Source organism: Miniopterus schreibersii (assembly GCF_964146895.1).
Source record: "Miniopterus schreibersii genome assembly, chromosome: 21".
NCBI lineage: Eukaryota > Metazoa > Chordata > Mammalia > Chiroptera > Miniopteridae > Miniopterus > Miniopterus schreibersii.
The window spans coordinates 10983253-11006166 of NC_138123.1; the positions used below are offsets into that span (position 1 = coordinate 10983253).

The 22914-nt window shown below is 45.7% G+C and overlaps 1 protein-coding gene across 1 annotated transcript in view; it reads left to right on the forward strand.

The window, feature by feature from the left end:
- GREM2 (gremlin 2, DAN family BMP antagonist) overlaps nucleotides 1-22914 on the forward strand; it is an 84053-nt gene extending 61139 nt beyond the window's left edge. The window contains exon 2 of the mRNA XM_081124071.1: nucleotides 19571-22914. Within this exon, the coding sequence (XP_080980197.1) occupies nucleotides 19573-20079 (507 nt within the window). The 5' untranslated portion in view covers nucleotides 19571-19572 and the 3' untranslated portion in view covers nucleotides 20080-22914. The remainder of the gene's footprint in view (nucleotides 1-19570) is intronic.

Consider the following 22914-nt stretch of genomic DNA (forward strand, 5'->3'; position numbering starts at 1 on the left):
GGGCTAAGGGACAGAGATAGGTAGAAATTTCTCAAGGATAGGTGTTCTGTTTTTATCATTGGTGATTTATGTACCTGTATCCTAAGTAAGTAACACCATTTTCTTTTTAAAAATTTCATTGTTTAATCTTCAAAAAATGTCTTTAGGGGGTGCGAGGAAAAGTCTTTGATTTTACCTGTTTGTTTTCTTTCCTTGGGGCTCCCTGACTCTTGGAAAGCTCAAGGACACACATGTTGATTGTTTCAGTGTACATGGAGTGCTCCCTCCTGGAAAGGTACTCCAGGCAATAGAGTAAACCAGAAGAGTGCAGTTTTAGTGTACTGTATGTGACCACACAGGCTTGGGGCTTAGCAAACACCAGTGAAAACTGTCACCTAAATTACCAGAAGCTACAAATAATGTAAGTCAATGTTTTCTCAGGGCCAAGGACAAACACTCCTATAAGAGGTAGCTGATAGCACAGAGGTGCCTTTTGATTAGAACTCCTGGGAGCGGTGACATGAGAAGTCTCAGGACCTCTAAAGATTTCTCCGGCGTCATTTTCATAAATCTCCCATCAGTTTTCATTATGAGCGACTCCTGCTCCACGTCGCCACGAGATGTTGACAGAAAGGTGATAAAATTGTATTGACCGTTAAATCTCTACCCTCCCTCTTGATTCCCACGGTTCCAAAGCGACAGTACAAAGGTAAAGCGCTCACCAGGGCCTCGAATGGAAGGCAGGTTTAGTGTGGTCAAGGCAAGACTCTGGCCAGGCTTACTCATGGCCTTCCTTGCAAGGCATTCGGGAATCTGTGCTGTATTTACTCTCTTATTTTAGTTTCAGCCCTTTCTCAGTCTCTCTCCATGTCAAGATTGTCTGTGACATTCCAATTCTTGTTTGATGTTTAAAATGACATTTAAAAACACACATTCTTAAAAATAACACATCACCTATGTGAACACCAACGTATATTAAATATTGGGGCCTCACAGGCAGAAAGAGCCATGTTAAGCGTGATATGAGACCTGACTATGAATAGGTAATATCCTAACAGATGTCATTAATACATGATCGCCCACCATTTGTGCTTCCTTTGGGACACTTACTGCCTTTTCCTGTTTCACGTTGAAAATATGTAAAAAACAAGAAACCACAGGCAAGAGCACACACATGTGTTCGTATGTGGACATTTATAAGCTTTTTCCATCACTCACAAGACAGAACAGGAAAATAGGAAGCCTTTGTAACTGAGAGCAAAGGGGCTAGAAGAGAGTAGGGGACAGGACAATGGGATTTAATGGGATTTAATGGGATCAAACTTTTAATGGGATAAAAAGTTTATTTTGGTTCTTTACTCTACCTCTTTTGATTTTCTAAAATATATGAAGGACAGGATACTGAACCAGATTGTTGGTTCTAAGGTAAACTTGGCCCCAAAAAAGACTTTTTGCCCACTAATATAAAATATTAAGCAAAACAAAATTTTTAAAGATAAATATATATATGAAAAAATATAATTCCCGCCCTCAATGAATTTATAATCTAGATGGGGAAAAACAGTCTCATGAAACATCTGCTTTATAGCTGTTCCTCAAAGCAGCTTGTCTGTGAGCACTGTACACTCCACGCTGCCCCGGGGCCCCATCCAGCTGTCATCATATTGTGAAAAGAGAGCCAAGGTCAAGGTGGGTATTTGACCTGCTGTATTCTGCAGCTTAGATTCTACGTTTGAAGGAAAATGGACAAGAGAACCACCAGGACCCATCCCAGCTCTAAGACATAATTCTTATACTCAAAGACTTGAAGGACAAATTAGAGAAATTGAGTCTAAGGCAAATGCAAAAATAGTGATGAGTTGCCCCCCCGCTCCCCCCTAAAAAAGAGCGAGAGAGGGAGAACCATGAGCTTGGGAGGTACACAAACAATGTTTTCTGAAGTAGGAGATTTTTGAGCTGGCTTTTATAAGTGGGGAGCAGCTTCTGACAAGTTCTGAAAGGTTCTGACCTTTTCACGCACCATTTTTAAGTCTTGTTCGTGTTGCTTTGAATTTATCGTGTGAAAAATGGAAATAAATTGACTGTATCATTGAGAACAAGAATTTTGTCTTTTCTGTTCCCAGAACATACTAGACAAACACCTAGGATTGATTTCAGGAGACTATGAGAAAAAGGTAGAGGGAAATCTTAATCGCTTATCACTTCAAATCTGGCTTCAGATTTTAAAAATAAAAGTGTTGTGAATACTATATATGCTGATATCCAGTTTACCTTGACTTAGGGTTCAAAAATAGATACAGAAATTTTGTATGATTAGGAGATCTACCAATGAGAATAAAGCAATTTTATTTTGGGAAAATGACGGTCATAAAAGCTAGGTCCTGTTAGCAGAAAAAATAGGCTTGAGAAAATAAGGTTGGTAACTAAGAGAGAAAAGGAAGGAAAAGAAAAAAATGAAGAATCTAGAAGAAAGCTGTGATAGAAGAACCAGTCCAGTGACACTAGCAAAGAGCCATTGTTATGGGCAAGGAAAGAAAAAATACGAATTACAATTATACTGCCCAATCCAAGAGCATCCAGTACACGAGCAAGTGGCTCTGTACATATCACTAGGCTTTGGTTTTCCGTGAACTAATATGTGACACATACACTGGGAAAACTTAAGCTGTGGTTTTTCAACTTCCAAGAATATCTGCTTTTTACAAGAATCCATTGTAAGATTCCATCAGAGAGTTATGAGCTTTTAGCCTAATCCATTTCGAATGAATCAATTCCCCAGATTTGGCTTCCATCAAGACTATTATCTCTTGAAGCTGACAGTCAGCTTTGTTCATCTCCCAAACTCAGGAAAACTTGAAAGAGCAACACGCCATCAACAGCAACAATTTACTGCACTCTGAGAACCCAGAGGAACACTGGTTTTTAGGATTAACTGACATTCTGTCAAGAAATAGATTCATCAAGAAATAGGAACATGCTGTCCTTCGGAAGGACAGTCTGTCCTCGGAGAGTTTTTGTTTTCCGAGTGGTGGTGCTCAGCAGTGCCAAGGCATGCACACAGCCTTTCCCTTACCCAGAACCTCTTTTGACCAAAAGCAGAAATTTGGGGGCAGGATCGATGTGACATTTCTTGCCACAGAGAAGGATGTTTCTTTGTCTGGGGTGGATGTTTCTGAGTGAGACAGAATTCTTTGATCAAAACATAACTTTCAAATGGAGTTACCTTTTCTTAAGATTTCATCTAGATGGCAAATCCAGAAATTCTTAGGCTTCACTTGGCAAGTCTGCCCTTCAGATGTCGGAAGAATTAGTAGTTAAAACGTGGGGAAAAGGGGAGAACATATTTTTTTCCACATAGTATAAACTAAAGGTATATTTTCTGTTCAGAATTTTTATTCAGAAATAAGCAAGTATGTTTAGCAAGAAAAATTTTGATTTCGCCTTTTACCAATGACTTAATTAGCCCCGTCTCTCCAAACGATGGCAGATTGAATAGATGATAATCTTTCTAAACTGCAGCTTTCCCCTCGGCACCAGCATCGCTCTGTTCCCTTGCCTGTCCAAGAATATAAATTCCTTTGCAGAGCACAAGCCAGTCAATTACAGCGTGGATTAATTGAGAAAATCTGACATCTTCAGATAAATGAAAATCAACTCTTTGGCTTCCGTGAAAGGAGTTTAATGGGCATGAATTGCATGAATTAGGGAATTTTGTTCTTACTGTGAAAGTGAATAGAAGATCATCAATGGCACAACCTGCTGCTTCATAAGACACTAGTACCTTTACTAACTTGGCATCTCTGAGCTGCCTTGATTGATGCTGCGGAGGACTTGGGTTCTTAAAGTTAAGGGGTTACATAGTGGGGACACAGTATATGGTACTATATGTAATGGAAATCCCTATGAAAGGTATTTTCTTTCCAGGTGACTCTAAAATATACTTTTAAGGTTTCCTCATAGATGCTTCTCTGATATTATCCATTTAAAAAAAAAAAGTCTAGTAAATCTCAAGGAAGGAAGGAAGCTCAGGAAATAACAGAATAATAATAAAATCATATATATTCACTTTATGCCTCATTTTGATAAAGAGAAAACAGACTGAATTTTCATTATCAAACCTATTCATTGATGATGCAGTTGCTGATAATTGCAGATTTGACCTGGGAATACTTTTTAGTTTCTAAAGGATTGCTATTAAGATTTAGGGTTGGAGAGAACTCAATGACCTTGATTCCAAAGCAAACTTCTCAGAAGTCCATGGAGCACACTGGGGGCAGGAGAGGGGGAGACTGCATGGGAGGTCTACCATAAAGGCTCAGATCTTACTTATTAGAAGAAAGATCCATGGTTTCAGTGACTGAGATCTAGAAGGCTTTAGGAGCCAGAAGAGTGATCACCTAGTAATTTAGCATCAGCTCTGTGGTTTGGTGGTGGTCCTTTTCATGTTTCAGAGGGGGGATTGTTCAAACAATATAGTCGGTTTGAAACCCATCCAGGACCAATGCAAACACCAAGTGGGCTGCCTAGAAACCACACATTGTTTCCTTCAGACAAAAGATAATGATGCACTAATGAGTTTTACCCTTTATTGCCCTCTCTGGAACACAGCCTCAGGGAGAAAACCCACAAAACAAAATTGTTAGTCCCAGAATTTACAATATTTTGCAATGACCCTTATCCTCCTTACTTTAAGTGCTAGTACTAGTGTTGTTAAGTATTTGTGTTGTTTAACCCATAAATTCCAACCTCATATAATCTTAGAAGTGCCCTCCCAGAGAGAGAAAGGAAATGAGGAAATGAAAAATAATAAAAGGCTTGCTGATGTAGAGCGCCTCCGAGAAACTTAAAGCACGCCTGAGATGCTATCTAATTCTAATGTATTTTGACCTCAACAAAGGGGGGAAAGAACAGAGATTAATATTTTAAGTGATGGAGAGGGAACGTGAAGCAGAAAGAAATTGGACTGACAGGTCCCTTAAATTAAAAACAAAACAAAACATCTTTTAATAAATCATCAGAACTGAGCGGAGGAAAAGTTAAAAGTCAATTGATTGGACTCATGAGAGCATATGCGTCAAGGGGGCTAGGGTTCCCTGCAATCGTCTGTTGCTGTTTCATTGAAGGCCAAGCTGGCTGGCGCAAGTGCGCGTCACTTACACAGACATTACCCACAGCCCGTCGACTCACAGTCGGGACCCCACCCTGTTCCAGTCCCATCTGCTTCCTGGGCGCTTATGCTCCGTCACCTCTCACCTTTAGACACATACGAACAACTTGTCTTTCCCACTTGGATACCTAATAGACATCATACTTAAGATGTCCCAAATCAAATCCTTGATTTCTGCCCCAAACTTGCTCCGGCCTTAGTTATTCTTATTTCAAAACCTTTGCCTCACTCTCACATCTAGTGGAATATATGCCGTCATTTGAATCCCCAAAACGTGTCTGAAAGCCATTTCCTTCCCTTGTCGCCGTCATTTCTCCAATAGCCTTCTCACCAACATCCCCTCCTTTTTCACAGAGCTGTAAGAATTCCAGGCTCTTAAAATCAGATCATATCGTTTGTTACTTTCAACCATGTGCTGACTTCTCACTGAACATACAGTCAAGTCCAAACACTTGGTCCTAGTTCATGAGGCCACACACGGCCTGGTCCCTGCCTACTTCACCAACCTTCGATGCTGTCCCTCCAGCCCGCTGAGCTCTACCCACACAGGACTTGATCTTTTAAGAACATGACAACGTGTTCACATCCCAGTTCATTCCCATGCTAGTGGTTCTCTCTTCCCAGAAATCAGAGTATCCCCTCTGAATTGTAATTCAGGTCTCAAGGTATACAGAGGGGCCCTCCTTAGCCACTCAATCTAATGACACCCAAGCCCAAGTCACTCTCTCCCCCGCATCCTATTTTATGTTTTTCATAGAACTTACTATGTGAAAATATCTTAGTTTTATGTCAGTTGCTAGTTTACCTGTGTACCCCCACTAGACTGTAACTTCCTGGAAAAGCAGGACCACGTCTGCCGTGTCCCTAGTTCCTGGTGCCCACAGCAGCACCTGGCATAGGAGGTTCCCAATAAGTATTTGCTGAGAATGAATGGATTTCTGTCTAGGTGAAAATGCTGAAATTGAGCACTTTCATGGAGAGCTCGGGGACAGAAATTGGGGTTATAAAAAAATTAAATTTTTACTTATATCTTATCAGGGCCTTAGCTTTTAAAATAACAACTTAAAATTTATGACAAATGCTATCAACAAAATGAACTATGAATGTGAATATATTACATGAAAACTTTATATGGGATGATTCTGAAGACATTTCTTGATACACAGTGCTTAAAACAAATAGGGCCTCAGATGTTGTATTGTTTTGTAAAACAACGTGTCAGAGAAGTAAGAACTGTATTGCAGTTAGCAAGGAGCAAAGTAACTGCAGTCAATTATTAAAAATGCTTGTCATTAGAGCCCTCTGTCTGTAAGTTATGTACCAGAAAGCTCATGTCCAAAAAAACCAGAATCATCTAGAGTGTGAATCTTCAGAGACTCTCTAGAGTTTCTGATTCAGGAGATCTAAGGGCAGAAGAGGGGGGGCAAAAACGTGCATTTCTAGTACATTTGCATTTCTAACAAATTCCCAGGTGCTGCTGATGCTGCTAGTCAGGGAACCACATTTGAAGAATCTCTGATCAAAATGAATCAGCAATTAATTGTGAACACTGTTTCCCTGCATTGTAAGCTCCGGCTCAGTGTGTGTTGCTGAGAGACCCAGACTCCTGCGTGAAGGGGAAGGAGAGAGGGGTAGGCGGGTCATGAAGATCAGATGACCTGGCTCCTGAGCAGGCTTCTGTGTCCAGGTGAATGCCCACCTGGGCTACACCCGAGTGCAGAGGGCCAGGTCCCTGGTTCAGACCTGGTGCCCTAGGCCCGGGCGGGGTGTCACCCAACATTGCTCTCCATGGGGGTGCAGAAGCCAAGCACCCAGGCTGCAGATGAAAGATCCTAAGTGGAAACATGCAGCACAATTCCTTGCTAGTCATCTCCCACACGTCTTTCTGTCGCAGACAGTTAAAGAGGTCCTCTACCCTCAACATGGGGACATTGCTCGCAGAAAAAAAGAGGAGGGTCCCTGACCCTTATTAATGAAGATATAATTGGTGCAGTTTGCCTTGGCAGTGGACCAGAGCCCAAATAATGTAGACCGTGTTTTTTTAGAATATAAAGTGCTTTTTAAAAATGCCATTTCTTAGGTTGCCACCCAAATCTCGAAATCAGTATGTAGTCCTGGGATCTGCATTTTTAATAAATTCCCAGCTGTGTCTAGTTTGCACTGAAGTTGGAGGACCACTCGTTACAGAGCAAGAGTCCTGTATTGGATTTGTTTTGAATACAAAGAATAGATATTGCTACTAGAACTGGCTCTGTGGAAAACTGCGCCATGCTTGTGTTTGGAAGCAGTGTATTAGGAAATATTCGATAAGCTTGACTTAAGGTATAAGTGGTTCTGTTTGATGTTAACAAGAAACATTCTCTGTAAATACTTCAAAAGTGCAGTAGAAGTCCTTTTTATTTACATTATTTATAATTAGGCTGATCCAAGGAAAGATCTAAACAGAGAGTTATAAAAAGCAGGGTGGACACCAAACATATCATGAGCACATGTGCGCTCAGTAAATGTTTGCTGCATGAATGGTACACTTAAATTCCCTTTATTTGCCAAATAAAAGGCAAAGGAATGATTCCTAACCTCCCAGGCTTTCCCCTTCTCAAATATCAGTCATATTCTGGCTATTTGAATACTAGCAATTACAACACTTGTAATGGCTCTAAAATATTAGATATTCATTAATTTATTCAATAAATACTTATTAGTCATCTACTATGTGCTGGGACCTGAGCAAAGTTGCAGGGATATGGTGGTGATCTAAAGAGACTTGGTCTCTACGTGGATGGAGTTTTCCATTGAAGAAGACTAGAAAGTTTGGTGTTTTGGCAGATGGATTATTTGAAAGCAAAGGGAAATCTCGGGCAAAGTATAGGGAACTTCATATCCAGGCTTGCGTTTGCCATGTGCCCGTGTTTAGGTCTTCAGGGTGACGTTGCTTGGGTTACTGATGTTGTAGTTCACAAAGGGATTTTTATCCTGTCCAGTTATTCTATCTACCTCGCTCAGAGTCGATCCTTATGTATTTGGAAAGTCTGATGAATTATGGCTTATCAGAGAAAGTTAAAAGCGTAAAGAACATGACTGATTACACAGCGTCTCCCCTTCCGCCCCAGTGCAGTTTTGTTTTCTCCCCCAGCACATCTCTGCAGGTCCTCCAGCCAAGGTGATCTCCACCAAGCCAGGGACACTCTTTAGCCTTGACCTCACCTGACAGCTCCCAGTCTTGGCTAGTCCTGCCCTTCCCCCCTTGTAGATTTCCTTTTCTCACTGTCTTGAAAAGCCTCGTCCCCAGACTTCCCCCCTCTGCCCACTTCTGTCCCCACTTCACTTCAGATCCTCCCTCTAAGGCCCATCTTCCACCAGACAGTGTGGGAAATCTCTTCAGATCTTCCCTCTAAGGCCCATCTTCCACCAGACAGTGTGGGAAATCTCTCCAGATCCACCCTCTAAGGCCCATCTTCCACCAGACAGTGTGGGAAATCTCTTCAGATCCACCCTCTAAGGCCCATCTTCCACCAGACAGTGTGGAAAATCTCTCCAGATCCACCCTCTAAGGCCCATCTTCTACCAGACAGTGTGGGAAATCTCTTCAGATCCACCTAAGGCCCATCTTCCACCAGACAGTGTGGGAAATCTCTCCAGATCCACCTAAGGCCCATCTTCCACCAGACAGTGTGGGAAATCTCTTCAGAGCCACCCTGTAAGGCCCATCTTCTACCAGACAGTGTGGGAAATCTCTCCAGATCCACCCTGTAAGGCCCATCTTCTACCAGACAGCGTGGGAAATCTCTTCAGATCCACCCTGTAAGGCCCATCTTCTACCAGACAGTGTGGGAAATCTCTCCAGATCCACCTAAGGCCCATCTTCCACCAGACAGTGTGGGAAATCTCTTCAGATCCACCCTGTAAGGCCCATCTTCCACCAGACAGTGTGGGAAATCTCTTCAGATCCACCCTGTAAGGCCCATCTTCTACCAGACAGTGTGGGAAATCTCTCCAGATCCACCCTGTAAGGCCCATCTTCCACCAGACAGTGTGGGAAATCTCTCCAGATCCACCTAAGGCCCATCTTCCACCAGACAGTGTGGGAAATCTCTTCAGAGCCACCCTGTAAGGCCCATCTTCTACCAGACAGTGTGGGAAATCTCTTCAGATCCACCCTGTAAGGCCCATCTTCCACCAGACAGTGTGGGAAATCTCTCCAGATCCACCCTGTAAGGCCCATCTTCCACCAGACAGTGTGGGAAATCTCTCCAGATCCACCTAAGGCCCATCTTCCACCAGACAGTGTGGGAAATCTCTTCAGAGCCACCCTGTAAGGCCCATCTTCTACCAGACAGTGTGGGAAATCTCTCCAGATCCACCCTGTAAGGCCCATCTTCCACCAGACAGTGTGGGAAATCTCTTCAGATCCACCCTGTAAGGCCCATCTTCTACCAGACAGTGTGGGAAATCTCTCCAGATCCACCCTGTAAGGCCCATCTTCCACCAGACAGTGTGGGAAATCTCTTCAGATCCACCCTGTAAGGCCCATCTTCTACCAGACAGTGTGGGAAATCTCTCCAGATCCACCCTGTAAGGCCCATCTTCCACCAGACAGTGTGGGAAATCTCTTCAGATCCACCCTGTAAGGCCCATCTTCTACCAGACAGTGTGGGAAATCTCTCCAGATCCACCCTGTAAGGCCCATCTTCTACCAGACAGTGTGGGAAATCTCTCCAGATCCACCTAAGGCCCATCTTCTATCAGTGTTTCTTTTCTTATGCTGCAGAGACTCCACTGCCCCCAACAGCTCTTCCTCAAATATTCTCTGAGTGAACCCCAGCCAGCCTCAGCCTCAGCCTCAGCCTCAGCCTCAGCCTCAGCCTCAGCCTCAGCCTCAGCCTCAGCCTCAGCCCCAGCAGATATGAGATTTTCCATCTTCCTGATCCTCATATCCATCCAGTCACCTCGACATGGTAAAGCCCAAATAGCTAAAGTGTTTCCTGCTCTTCTTCTGTCCCCTAGTTGAGGTCCACGCCCTGTCTTTCATGGATTACTCAAATACCGATTATAACTGGTCTCCTACTTCCAGGATTAATGTCACTTTTTGCTTATTTACCTGGTTCCTGGCACGGAGTCAGAGTCTCGCTCACCTTTGCACCCCAAGCCCCAGGAAAGGGCATGGAGCACGTCGAATGAATGCATCAGTCCGTCAGTGCTTACATTCATTATTAGTAAAAGTGCTGCCTGTTATGGCCTCATAAATGCAGACCATTGTTGGTATTGGGATCCATTTTTAATAATGATTTCTGACACTTTTTAAAAAACTTTTTCCATGACTCCACGTCCATTGGCATGCTCTAAGGCTCTTGATTGTCTCTGGTTATGTTTGTTTTCTTTGGTCCAGAGCCTTGAGTTTGCCCTCTAATTTGTCTGAATTCAGCATCAGTTGTCGATAGCAGCTGACTTGAAAAAGCCACAGCGCACAAGACTTAACACCAACTGAACCAAACTCCTTGTTTCAATTAAATGACTTAATATAGGACTTTCCAGACCTCTATGGACCCATTAGCCAACAGAGTGTTCTGGAAAACTGTCAGGAAAGAAAGGGTGCAGAATTCGAGAGACACGAGCGTGTGAATAGGAGAGGAAGGAAGCCTGAGGTTTCTCCATGACATTTACTTGTGGTCATAAGATTCTTACGCATAAAAGAATTCAAGGATAGGTTACTCTTCCTGCCCAGTATCGTTAGCAAAATTTTCATGCTTCGAAATAATATGATATAATGATATAGTTCAATATTTTAGTGTGCTGTTCTCTAAATATACTTGGTCCTAAATCTATATAGCATCTCACAAACTTTTTAATTGACATCTAAAAGTTGCCATGGATGTCATTTAGAAAATATTGCAAAGCTGATGTTTTCAAATACAGTGGTTTCAATGCTCTTTTTAATGTCACCAGAGGACTCTAAATACCATAGTTGCTAAATACCCCCGGTATTTTATGCCACTGTTACACCTCTTTAAAAGTACATGTAGAAATAATTCTCCAAATAAAAATTTACATTACTTTACCTTCAGTTCATATTTCACTACAATTCTTCCCTCAGAACATTTCCTAATATAATAGATTCTCTGTTTGAAAGTCTTTGTTTTTTACTCTTTATTTTCTGTGATGAAAAATATGTATATACATTTTAATTTTTATTCTGTCACCACAGACCTTTGAGTATTTAAAATTTTCCTATGCATCGATTACTCACAGAGTAAAGACAGTGCCCCAGCACATTTATAGTATTTGATCAAAATACTCTAAATAAGTTATTTAGTAAATAATTACTAAATTCAAAAAGGTCAATTTCAATTATTTACCTCTCTCGAAGAGATACCCCATACATGAGAATTTTGGTGGTGGTTTATATTTTCATAAATGATTACTACTTATTGCCAGGAAGAGACAAGATTTGGCAGAAATTGCCTACTGTATAAGTGTGTGTGTTTGTATGATATATATGTGTTTGTATAATACATACGTATTTTTGTATATAATATATATGTGCTTTGTCATTTCTCATCTTAACCACGCCAGCATCTCTCCTTGTTAAACATTCTTCATACTGGCATGTGGTTAGTTATAAAAAACTTTTTAAGGATTAAATCTTCAAGGTTGTTTTAGAAGAATCAATAATCAAGCCCTCAGCTTCCACTGGTTCATTTTCTTCTGAGAGATCTGCCTGAGAAGGTGTCTGCAAGGGGCCAGGCGGGTTCTCCGCTCCTGACACTTCCAGCATCTCCTTCTCTTGCCATGAGAAAGGGGTGCTCCCATCCAGCCTGTGTGTATCGCCCGACATACAGCAAAGGCTCTAGGGCACGAAAGAAAAAGACAATCCTAAAGATTGGTATTCTCACTGCAAAGTAAGTGACTCATCAATACATTCTTTTTGGAGTTAGATTGTTTCCAATAATTTGCTTTAAATCAAAATTGAAGGAAGCGCTCATTAAACTGGCAGCTGATATATCCCTAAAAATAACTCTTTATGATGATCACTATGTGATTTTTTTACACTAGTAAGTCTGAAAAACTTCTTTTAAGTTGACATTCATTGCTATTAAAAATATTTTTATTGCAGTTCTGTTTCCGTGAACGTATTTCTCTGGTATACGGTTAATTCAATGTCTTCACAACAACATGAAGCTCCCGGTTGTTTCCCAGCGTGTGCCCTATACTGCAGAGATGTGACTTACATATGGTGGTTGCCATGGCCTTAGTCATCAAATCCTTGCAAAAGCACAACGAGAAGCCAGAACAGTAATTTCTCCTGGCATGTCTCCTGCCCAGGAGGCTCTTCCTTACATCTTAGTGGTCGTGGTGCATCCTTGCCTGTACCTGAATCAACCATTTGCAAGGAGAGTAGAATACCTGATTGTCTTGGACCGGTCAACTTTCTACTCCATGGTGTGCAAAAGGGACTTTGAGGAAATTGGGCTCTGACACCTGAAAAAAATTATGCTTCATTTAAAAAATTGTTTTATAGAATTGATTGGGGTGACATGGGTTAAATAAAATTATATAGGTTTCAGATGTCCAGTTCTATGATAGAGCTTCTGTGTGTGGCACATTTACACGGTGGAATACTACTCAGCCATAAAAAAGAAGGGCCCGTTATTCGGCTTTAGCAGGGACTATGAACAGGGCCTGCCCTAACGCTCAGCTCCCTGGCTTGGGCGAAAGGATAAATGTTCATTAGGATAGAAACTGCCAGAAGAGGCAGTGAGTGAGAAAATAAGATGACCCTGGGTCGTATAGAATTTGGAGCATCTACAGGACACCCGGTAGGCAGGGAGGTATGGGGTCTGGGGGGCACCAGCAGGGAGCTGGTGGGTGAAGTCATGGGCTCGGGGGAAATTCTTAGTCGGGATGAGAAGACCAGATTATGGAAGGATCCTTGAGGAAGGCCTGTCTTTTAGAGAACTCCAGAAAGAGAAAAATCAGGAAAAGAAACACTTGTGTCATGAATCCCAGAGGAAGTAAAATGGGGGGGGCTTTGATTTTGCTCAAAGCACTGTAGACAAGCCTCTCTCATTTCTGTAGATGTGTAGACAGAAAACCTACAGCCTGCGCTCAGGGAAGGGGAAGCCTGCTGCTTAGACGACCTCTCCCTGAACTCCCAAGGCTGCCCCTGGAGGGCCCGAGGCTGCCCCTGGAGGCCACGACGCAGGGGACCGAGGCCTGCGGCCACCGCAGCCCCGTGCCCCCCTTGAGCAACAGCCCAGCATCTTCTCTTGAAAACAAAGCAGAACAAAAGGCCGAATGACCACAGTCACATCACCGGCTATAAAACCCTTAATGGGTCATTCATAATTTCTTCCTTCCTTCCAAAGAAAACTCACGATCCTTTTCGCTGAGACTTGTCAGAGGATGACTTGTTCTCAGAGCTGCATTCCTTATAGCAGGGACATGGAAGGAGGGTGGCGAGTGTCATTAACACCCTTTTACAGAGGGGAGCCGGGAGGGGCCTGGAAGTGAGTCACATCAGGTCACGAGATGGGCAGCTCCGGGCTCAGAAACCATGTTCTCACTCCTATGTCCAAGTGGCCGTGCTCCAGGGAACAGCCACCATGTGCGTGTGACCTTACGGATTTCAAAGAGCTTTCCCATCCCTTTTCCTCTTTAACCCAACACTCCGCTGCCATCTTGCATGTCGCATTTCCCAGGCGGAGCCTGTCCCCACATTTTCATCAAAGATTAAGAACTCAGATTACAGACTCCCCAGTGATACCACTTGCTGTCCAGAAATCAAAGTGAGCGAGGAGAGTGTCACTTCCTCTTGGGTTGAAAAACTTTTTGAAAAATCTAATTTTTCCAGATGAGAAGAAACTTCTCCTGGAACAGATGACAGTCAGTGTTCCACCCAGGCAACGTCCCTTGGAAAAGTCAGCGGATCCCTTTGCGTTGCAAACTTCTGAGCCACGTGGGATGCCTGGGTTACTGTGCTTTGAAGTTGCAGGCTACCGAGGCCTCTGCTTCCCGTGACAGCTCAGAAGATTTACACTTACTGTTTCTTATTTTTCCTTCCTTGCTACAGTAGTTTAGTTTCTCCCTTTAACTTAGAATAAGTCAGGATGGTTCCTTGGCAGCACGCAGCTACTGCTTTTGGGCCTGGTGATCAACTCCCTTGTAATCAGAGAGGTACGAATGAAAATGAAAAGATACCATTTCACAGTTTTCAGGCAGGCAAAAACCAGCACACCTGGTGACACCCAGTGTTAGCAAGTATGTGCAGCAACGGGGACTCACGTGGTAGCCCGGGGAAAGCAACTTGGCAAAACTTTGTCCACAGGAATGACATTTACCAACTCCGCGATGCTGGTCGGCCCGGGGAGGGCAGGAGAATGGTGGGCAGGTGAAACCTGAGCTTTACCTGTATCGTTTTATCTCTTTCAAAATAGAAGGAAATTGCAAAATGAAGATGGGAAATGCTAATGTTGTTTTCATCTTGGTGGCAGGTGCCTAGGGCCTGTTATATGTTCTGTCTTGCTCTATGAAATGTTCATAGTTAGAGAGTTTACAATTCAAATCTACTTTTCTAGCAAAAGTGCTTGAAGCTAAAGGGATTGGATTGGAAAAATGACCGGAATGAAAAGGAAAAGTTTGGAGCAGGGTTTGGCACGATTTTTCTGTAAAAGGCCAGATACTGAGTATTTTTCAGCTGGTGTGCGAGATGGTCTCTGTCCCCAATGCTCACTACGTCCATGTGGCCCCAAAGCAGCTGTAGACAAGTGGAAATGAATGGGTGTGGGTGTGTTCAATACAATTTTATCTACAGTTTGCCACAGGTCACAGCTGCTGAAGGTAAGTGGCCTCAGCAGACAGGCAACCTTAGGCTCAGGGGATGATCCAGGGACTGAGACCATTCACATCTAGGTGCTGAGCTAACCTGCCACCCTCCAGCCTAAGAATCCAAGTCATGAATGAAGCACCTGTGGTTGCTCAGATTCTAGCAGCAAAACTCATCAAAATAATCTCTAAATTCCAGCACTATTGGGGGTTTTGTTTGAAGTTATTTATTTGGTTTTTATTATATTTTCGCTTGGGCTGTAGGAACAAGTTTTCCCCAGATGTGTCCGCCGATAACCAGCCCCGGCTGCTTCCCTGCAACCTCCCGAAGATGCTCCAGAATTCTTAGATCACAGAACATGTTGGAGCCCCATCCCAATCGCCACTCATGCACAGCCGATACCGCCTTGACCTGACCCCTAAAACTCAACAAGGACACTCTGGGGGGAGTCCATCAGCCGGCTGTACCCTTGGCCTTTGCTCACTTACAAAGGGTACTTCAGCCCCGACACATCCTTTCTTAAAAATTAGCTCCTGGTGTAGACGCCTTGACATTTCCAAGGAGGGATAGAAGGGGCCAGTTATTCTGTAGCTGCCTAAATACTAGATTCCTGGTATTAACAAAGATGCCTTGTTCTGGTATCTGCAAAGGCCAGGCTCAGGGCGTTGGATGAAGGAGAAAGCGCTCCCGCTCCTTCTCTCTCTGCACAGCCCACTCTACCCAGCCCAGTCTGCTTAGCCCATCAGCATTTACAGTCCTGGCAACCCTTGCAAACTCCCAACATTGTTTGGCCATAAAGACGGTTAATAAAACCAACCGGATTTATTTACAAGTTTCTTCTGATACAACCCAAACACAAGATACGAGGGTAAATGAAATATCTATTTGCTGTCCTTCCTGGCAGCGGGGCAGCATTCTTGGGAGGTTAGTTGGATGGCCGACCTTTTCTCTGAGCAGCTACGTGGTTCAGGCCATGACAGGGCTCCGATCAGGTCCTGGTGGGGCCACTGACCTGTGCGCGTGGATGGTGGTGCCCTGAAGGAAGGGGCATGTGCTTCCCTCCCCGGGGGAACCCCACCCAACGAGGGGCTCAATAGCTTTAGTGCCCTTGAAGGAAAGAGGAGACAGACTAGTAGTCACTGCAGCAAAATGCCTCTTGTCTGACCTGCCACTGGGATGCCAGAGCCTTGGCTGGCTTACTGCTGCTCTGTGTGAAGGAAAAAAGAAACAAGATTTAGGGGAGAAAAGAGAGAAGGGCTTTCCTTGGCCCCACTCATCCAGCTTCCATCAGCCTTTTTCCAGGTCCTGAAAATGGGCAGTTTGCTTTTCTTGGGTTCCTGTGAGGCGTCACTTCTCAGGGCGATGGCCAGATGCTTTGACATTGCTCGGAAGGATGCACGTTGCTAACCAGCACATCGAGCCTGGGCCCCAAATCGAGCTGAGCGTGCTTTAGCTCTGCTGTCCCTGACAGCACCTAGGACCTGCTGAGAGAAAGCGACGCAGTTTCGAGCCTGCCAGGGACGCGTGTGACGCTGTTACTGGGACGAGGGGGTGAGGGACAGGCTGACTCCGTAAATCTTTCCTGGCGGGGATTTGCAACAGTTTTTCGGTTGTGTTTACTCAGAACGTTAATAAGTTCGGAAATTACTAAAGTGGAACCAACATGCTTGCTTTTTAAGAGACTGCTGAGATCACAAATCATGCTGCAAATATAATAAGCTATGTGAGCTGAGCGGGTCCAATTCCCGACGCTTGCCACGAGCCTGCTGGCGGCGTGGCCGTTTTTACGTGACACTTCACGCGTGGAATGATGACAGCAGGAGAACAGCCCTTTAAAAACTCGGCCTTAAAATTTCAATAATTGTGTTGGACGCAATGTTTCTAGAAAAGAAAAGCTTCCTTTTTCCCTTTCTGCTCTCCATTGTCTGACTCCCTGGCCCATGTCACCTCCTTTTACCCAAGTCCTGCGCTTGCTTTTGGCGGTGTCACCTGGAGGAACCCTATTTGGATCGGAAGAGATGCTCCCGAACTGATGGTCTTTCCCTGTATCCTCACTGTCCCCTGGGGTCACTGGTGCCTGGGGAAATCACCTGAAACATTTCTTTAAAATATAGATCTCAAACTCCACCCCAACTCTGCTGATTCAGAAGGATTTGGGGTGAAGCTCAGGAATCCACATTCTAAAACACTCCAGGAGGCGCAGATGCTGTTGGTCCCAGGGCCACCACCAGAAGAGCCTATGCCTTTGTTCCTGTGTGACTGTCACAGGAACGCATGCCTTCCTCTAGCTTCTTAGTCGCAAGCTTGTTGAAGGCAATGAAACACACGGTATCCATATTTCATTCAGATCATCTGCTGAATCCCTACTATGCGCCAGGGGCTGTTCTACAGGCAGGGCGACCGCAGTGAATGAAACAGGCGGTCTCCTCTCTGAGACCTTACGTTCCAGTTGGTGGGGAAGTCAGACAATACAAAAGGAAAAAAAAAGATTGTTAAATACAAATCAGGGGAGGAGACAGTGAATGCCAGGGTTGTGGAGATGTCACCCACTAAGGCCTCACTAGGAGGTGATCATTGAGCAAAGACTTGGAGACTGAGCGGGAGAAGGTCAGAGGTGGTGGTGGGGTGGGGGACATGCAATCCTGGGGGGAAGGCAACGTAAGGCTCTAGAGCTCAAGAATGCTGAGCAGACTCTAGAACAGAGAGGCAGTCATGGGAGCTGGGGGGGGGGGGTGAGGCCCCTGAGGGCGGATCCTGTAAGGGCTCGTCTGACCCTGGAAGAACCTCGCCTCTGAGGAGGTACGGAATTCACAAGGCTTATCACAGTGCCTGCTCTAGATTAAACACTCAACAAATACTTGACGAAGGCATCATCTGCTGGTGACATGCAAAAGCCTCCGTGTCTTAGACTAATAACAGTGACACAGAGAAATAGTTTAGCTTAGGTGTTTTTATGACATCCCCGGAAGTTATTTATCTTAAAACTGGAAGCTTGTACCTTTTGACCAGCTGTCAAGCTCTCTGTCTAGCTAAGATATTTTAAGACACATATTTTTTTAACAACGAGGTGACTATACTCACCTGGAGCCAAGAGACGCGGACTCACATATATAGGCTGTGTGGTCTTAGAAAGTTATGCCACCTCTCAATGCTTTGGTTTCCTCAACCATAAAATAAAGGACATCATAATACCTATTTCATAGAACACTGATAATCCTGTTTATACATGAAAGGAAACTGAAAGAGTGTCTGATATATTTCGAGCACCAATAAATATTAACTATATCATTAGCATGAATATATTTAAGACATCTGTAATAATGCAGGAAGTTTAATGTATTTAATACTAAATTTGTCATTATGCTTATACACATTCTATAACTATATAATGCTTTCTATATATAATATTTACATGCCATTCTGAAAGAGTCTGGTTCAGTCCTGTGAGCAGTAATGTACACAGCGAGGGAATGGCTGCATGTGAATTGATGGTGATGACAATGACAAAGAGGAAGATGAGAGGCCCACTTGTTGAAGGAGATAAGAATCGTCTCTATTGAGGGGCATTGCTGTCCCTTGAGGATATAAATGAAAATAGAACCATGAAAATTGTGAATTAAACTCTGAAGGAGTCCATCTGTCCGTCAGACTGGTTGCTTCCTACAAGACGTGGCTGTGAGTGAGAACATTTTCTCTCTGGTTCCCACCATCGAGTATTTGCTGGGCTGGCGTCCTGGTTCCCTGGTGCACGGACCAGAGAAGATCCACTCCTGTGCGTCACCACTGCAGGGGCCTAAGTCAGTTTCCACCCAGCCCTGAGCATTTCCTAATCCACAGCCCGGGGGAAGTGGCTTCCACTGCAAGAGTCTAAGGGGAGACTCATTGGAACTACTCAAATACCTTTGTGCAGATGTTAAATGTTATTTATTATTTGTTAACAATGAACAGAGGTGCAATGTGCAAATAATAATTTCCCTCATGCAGGTCCATGTCTAGCTTTTATTCTCATTTTTAGAAACTTGCGCCATGCTCACCTCTCCTTAGGCCTCGATCAGTTTCCCTGGTCAGAGCCATGCCTATGGTTGATTTTGATGGGTCTGGAGGCAGACGCCTGGCTCCGAAGCCTGGGCCAGGGGCAGATTCCTCACCTTCTGTGGGTCTCAGTTTCCTTCACCATAAAATAGGGGCCATAATGTCACCTTTGGCTTAAGGCTGCTGCGAGGATCAAGTGAGCTACACACGTGGGACACCACGCACTGAAATGCAGCGAATGTTGGGCACCAGCCGCCTTTGGTCCTGGGGCAGAGCGGCCCGAGCTAATTCTGACAGCCTTGGCTTTGTAATCCCCCAGCTGCTCGACCCGAGTACGTTTTCTGACCTGTTTTGTCCCGGTCCTTGCCCACGGAGCAGTACTTGGGCGCTCTTGGCGGCCGCTAGCCAGTGAACCGCTCACCCCGTGTCGCCTCCAGCCCCACGTGGGTGGGCATCGGGCCGCCAGCCTCACCCCCCTGCCCGCGGCTCCTCCTCTTAAGGCTTCAGAAGGAAACGATGCCGCCCTCTCTGGGCGGTGCCCACCAGCCCGTCTAACTGTGCTCTCGTTGCAGGGATGTTCTGGAAGCTTTCCCTGTCCTTGCTCCTGGTGGCCGTGCTGGTGAAAGCGGCGGGTGGCAGGAGGAACCGGCCTGCGGGGGCCATCCCCTCGCCCTACAAGGACGGCAGCGCCAACAGCTCGGAGCGATGGCAGCACCAGACCAAGGAGGTGCTGGCCTCCAGCCAGGAGGCCCTGGTGGTCACCGAGCGCAAGTACCTTAAGAGCGACTGGTGCAAGACGCAGCCGCTGCGGCAGACGGTCAGCGAGGAGGGCTGCCGGAGCCGCACGGTGCTCAACCGCTTCTGCTACGGGCAGTGCAACTCCTTCTACATCCCGCGCCACGGGAGGAAGCAGGAGGAGTCCTTCCAGTCCTGCGCCTTCTGCAAGCCCCAGCGCGTCGCCTCCGTCCTCGTGGAGCTCGAGTGCCCCGGGCTGGACCCTCCCTTCCGGCTCAAAAAGATCCAGAAGGTGAAGCAGTGCAGGTGCATGTCCGTGAACCTGAGCGACTCGGACAAGCAGTGAGCTCGTCCCGCCCGCCGGGTCGCGGGGAAGCCGCCCCGCCCCCGGCCTCGAACTCACGCAGGCTGCCTGCCGGCCCCCCCGCTCAGCAGCAAGGGCGTTCCTCGGGGCTGCCGGCGGCCTTGCCCTGAGCGAGGACCGCTGAGGGGCTCTTGACCCACCCTGGACCGCACGTGCGCCTCGCAGACCGGGCCGGGTTCCGGGCCTGGAGGAAGATGCTGGAAAACCTAACCCCCCAGCAGCCCGAGGGGCATCGATGTTTCCACCGTGTGGAAAGGGGGGGACGCTCCAGCTCGCCCCTGCCTCCGGGAAGTGAAGGATGCGCCAGTCTTCAGAGCAGCCCCTCAGACCTCTGCTGCTGGTCCCTGTCCCCCTGATCCCCCTGGTCCCCCTGATCCCCCTGGTCCCCCTGGTCCCCCTGGTCCCCCAGGCTGAGAGCTTCACCCTCCTGACTCCAGGCTGTCCCCTCGCTCCTGAGCTGCGGGTTTGGAGAAGGGCCGTGCAGAAGCTGCCTGTGGACGGGGGAGGTTCTCCTACCCCGATACCAAGAAGGCCACTCGGGTGGCAAAATGCGCTTCCCTGGGGACCTTGCTCACCGCAGGCCACGCTCCCCCCACCCCCAGCCGCCATCACCTTCCTCACTTCCCCCAGCCCCGTCTACAGACTCAAGATGAACTCTGGTGTGCATGCTCTTATCGCTGCAATTAGCATATTATTACACACACAGGTCTCCATATTAACGCAGGTTTTGTAACTGACCTATATTGTAAAGAGCTGTTCAAAAGTATTATAGACCCATCCCTGGGTGGTTCCCCGGGTTTTGACTCCGGCTTTGCAGCACCTTCTGAGTAAGGGCCAGAGCAGAGGACGGCCCCCCCAGAGGGTGCTTGGCTCAGAAGCCCGGGGAAAGGCACCTGCTCTCGGTCAGGAAGGGAGACGATGGAGGGAGTTGCCATTTCACACTGAATAGTGTTTCCCCGAGGGTAGCAGGCTCGCAGCACAGTGAAGGAAGGGGGTTGGCACGGATGGGTGTAGAGAGGGGGATTCATCGGGAAGCTGTTAACCTGAGTCTCAAAAGCCCCTCTGATATTTAATATGCATATGTGGAGTGAGACGCTATAGTATTTCATTGCCATGGCACCCAGCACAAACTATTTCCTGTAAAAGAGAAATATTTAAAAATAGTAGGGTCACTCTGTGGTATAGGAGGAAATAAAAGATATGATATATCAAATGGAAATCTAGTTGGACTCTCCCACAGAAAGCAACTAGCCTCCCTTTCAAAGAATGGACTTTCAAAGAAAAGATGGGCAACATTAGGTCAGCTTTCGTTTTTATAATGAATTGAGGTTTTCATATTGTGGTCTCTTGATATAAGGAAGTTGACATAATTTCATTTCCTGCAGAATTGTTCTTTCTTTGCTAAATTGCCCCACGGAAAGGCTCCCCGTGAGTAATGTTCGCGGGATCTGATACGTGGGACAGGGAGTCCAGTCTGCTTGGAAAGGTGTTCGCTGGCAAGTCGCTTGGTCTTAAGTGCTCTGCCCAGGGGACTCGGGAAGGCTGATTTCTGGGTGTGGAGAAACCCTCTAAAGCTTCTCTGGGAGCTGAGGCCTCAGTGATGGAGAATCTAGAGTCATCCACCCAGAGAGCAGGGGCTTAGGTGGGGTGGGGTGGGCCAGGGAATCCAGGCCCAACCCCTGCTCTGCAAGTTCCATTTCCATCACTCTGTAAGTCCGTGAGACCTGAGCAGAATGTGCAGTTTTAAAGGAGATCCTCTGTTCAGAAATGGGCATATCCAGCCCTAAATCGGGAACTTTGCATTTAGTGGAAAACCTTAAGTCCAGACTCAGGCAGAACATGCAGCAGAAAAGCTGTGAGGGAAGGAAGCCCATGTGATTATAACGGAGGCCACTGGAGGGGAGTTGGAGGGGAGAGCACGGCAGTCTCCAGCTAAGCTGCAAAGCTGACCCCTGTCATTTTATGAACACAGAACCCAAGCAGACAGGGGAAGGACTAGGCTGTGAGCTCAAACACGAGCTCACTCTTTGAGCCCAACTGTGGGTAGAGCAGTGGAAGCAATATGATATGCTGCAGTGGGGAGCTCCTTCTGGGGGTTCTTGTATGTACAAAGTTTACCTTATAATGGCTCAAATTGTATTTAATTGTGTGTTTTTGTTTGTTTATAAATGAAGAAAAGCTATAAGTATAATGTAATTATTTTATAGGTGTCCTATTAAATTATAGAGCAAATAAAGATACTCTAGGATTATATGTGATCTTGGTGTGATGTGCCATGAAAGAGAAATTCTGAACTTGACTCAGTGGGCAGCATAGCAGCACTGTACTTTAGGACTTTTGTCCAGCCATGGTGAGTTGAACCCCTAGCCTACATCACACAATCGATTGCCTTTGGGGCCTGGCATCTTCAGAGAGAATCAAAATCAGGCCTCCAAAGAGCAGAGGAGGTGGGGATGGCTCTCAGCCCTGATCTTGGGGAGATGCCATGACTCCTAGATCCCCAAAGCTGAAGACATACTTCTTAACCCTCTCACTGTGCTCTCTGAATAAGAAATACTGAATGAGGGGGCCTTGAAAATTGCTGCAAGTAGAAGAAGAAGTCTGCTGTCAACCTCGCCTTCCCTTTAGCAGCCGGTGTACCACACTCGTTTCTTCCACAAGCCAGAACTTGTCTTGAGTTTTGTACATTTTCGCATTTTTTCACGAGTTTTGATATTTCTTAAATTTAAATACTTTAGTTTCACAGTGTCTCAGTTTCTCTACGAATTGACTTATCTGCCATTCAAGACACGACTACCAATAAAAAATGAAAACTTT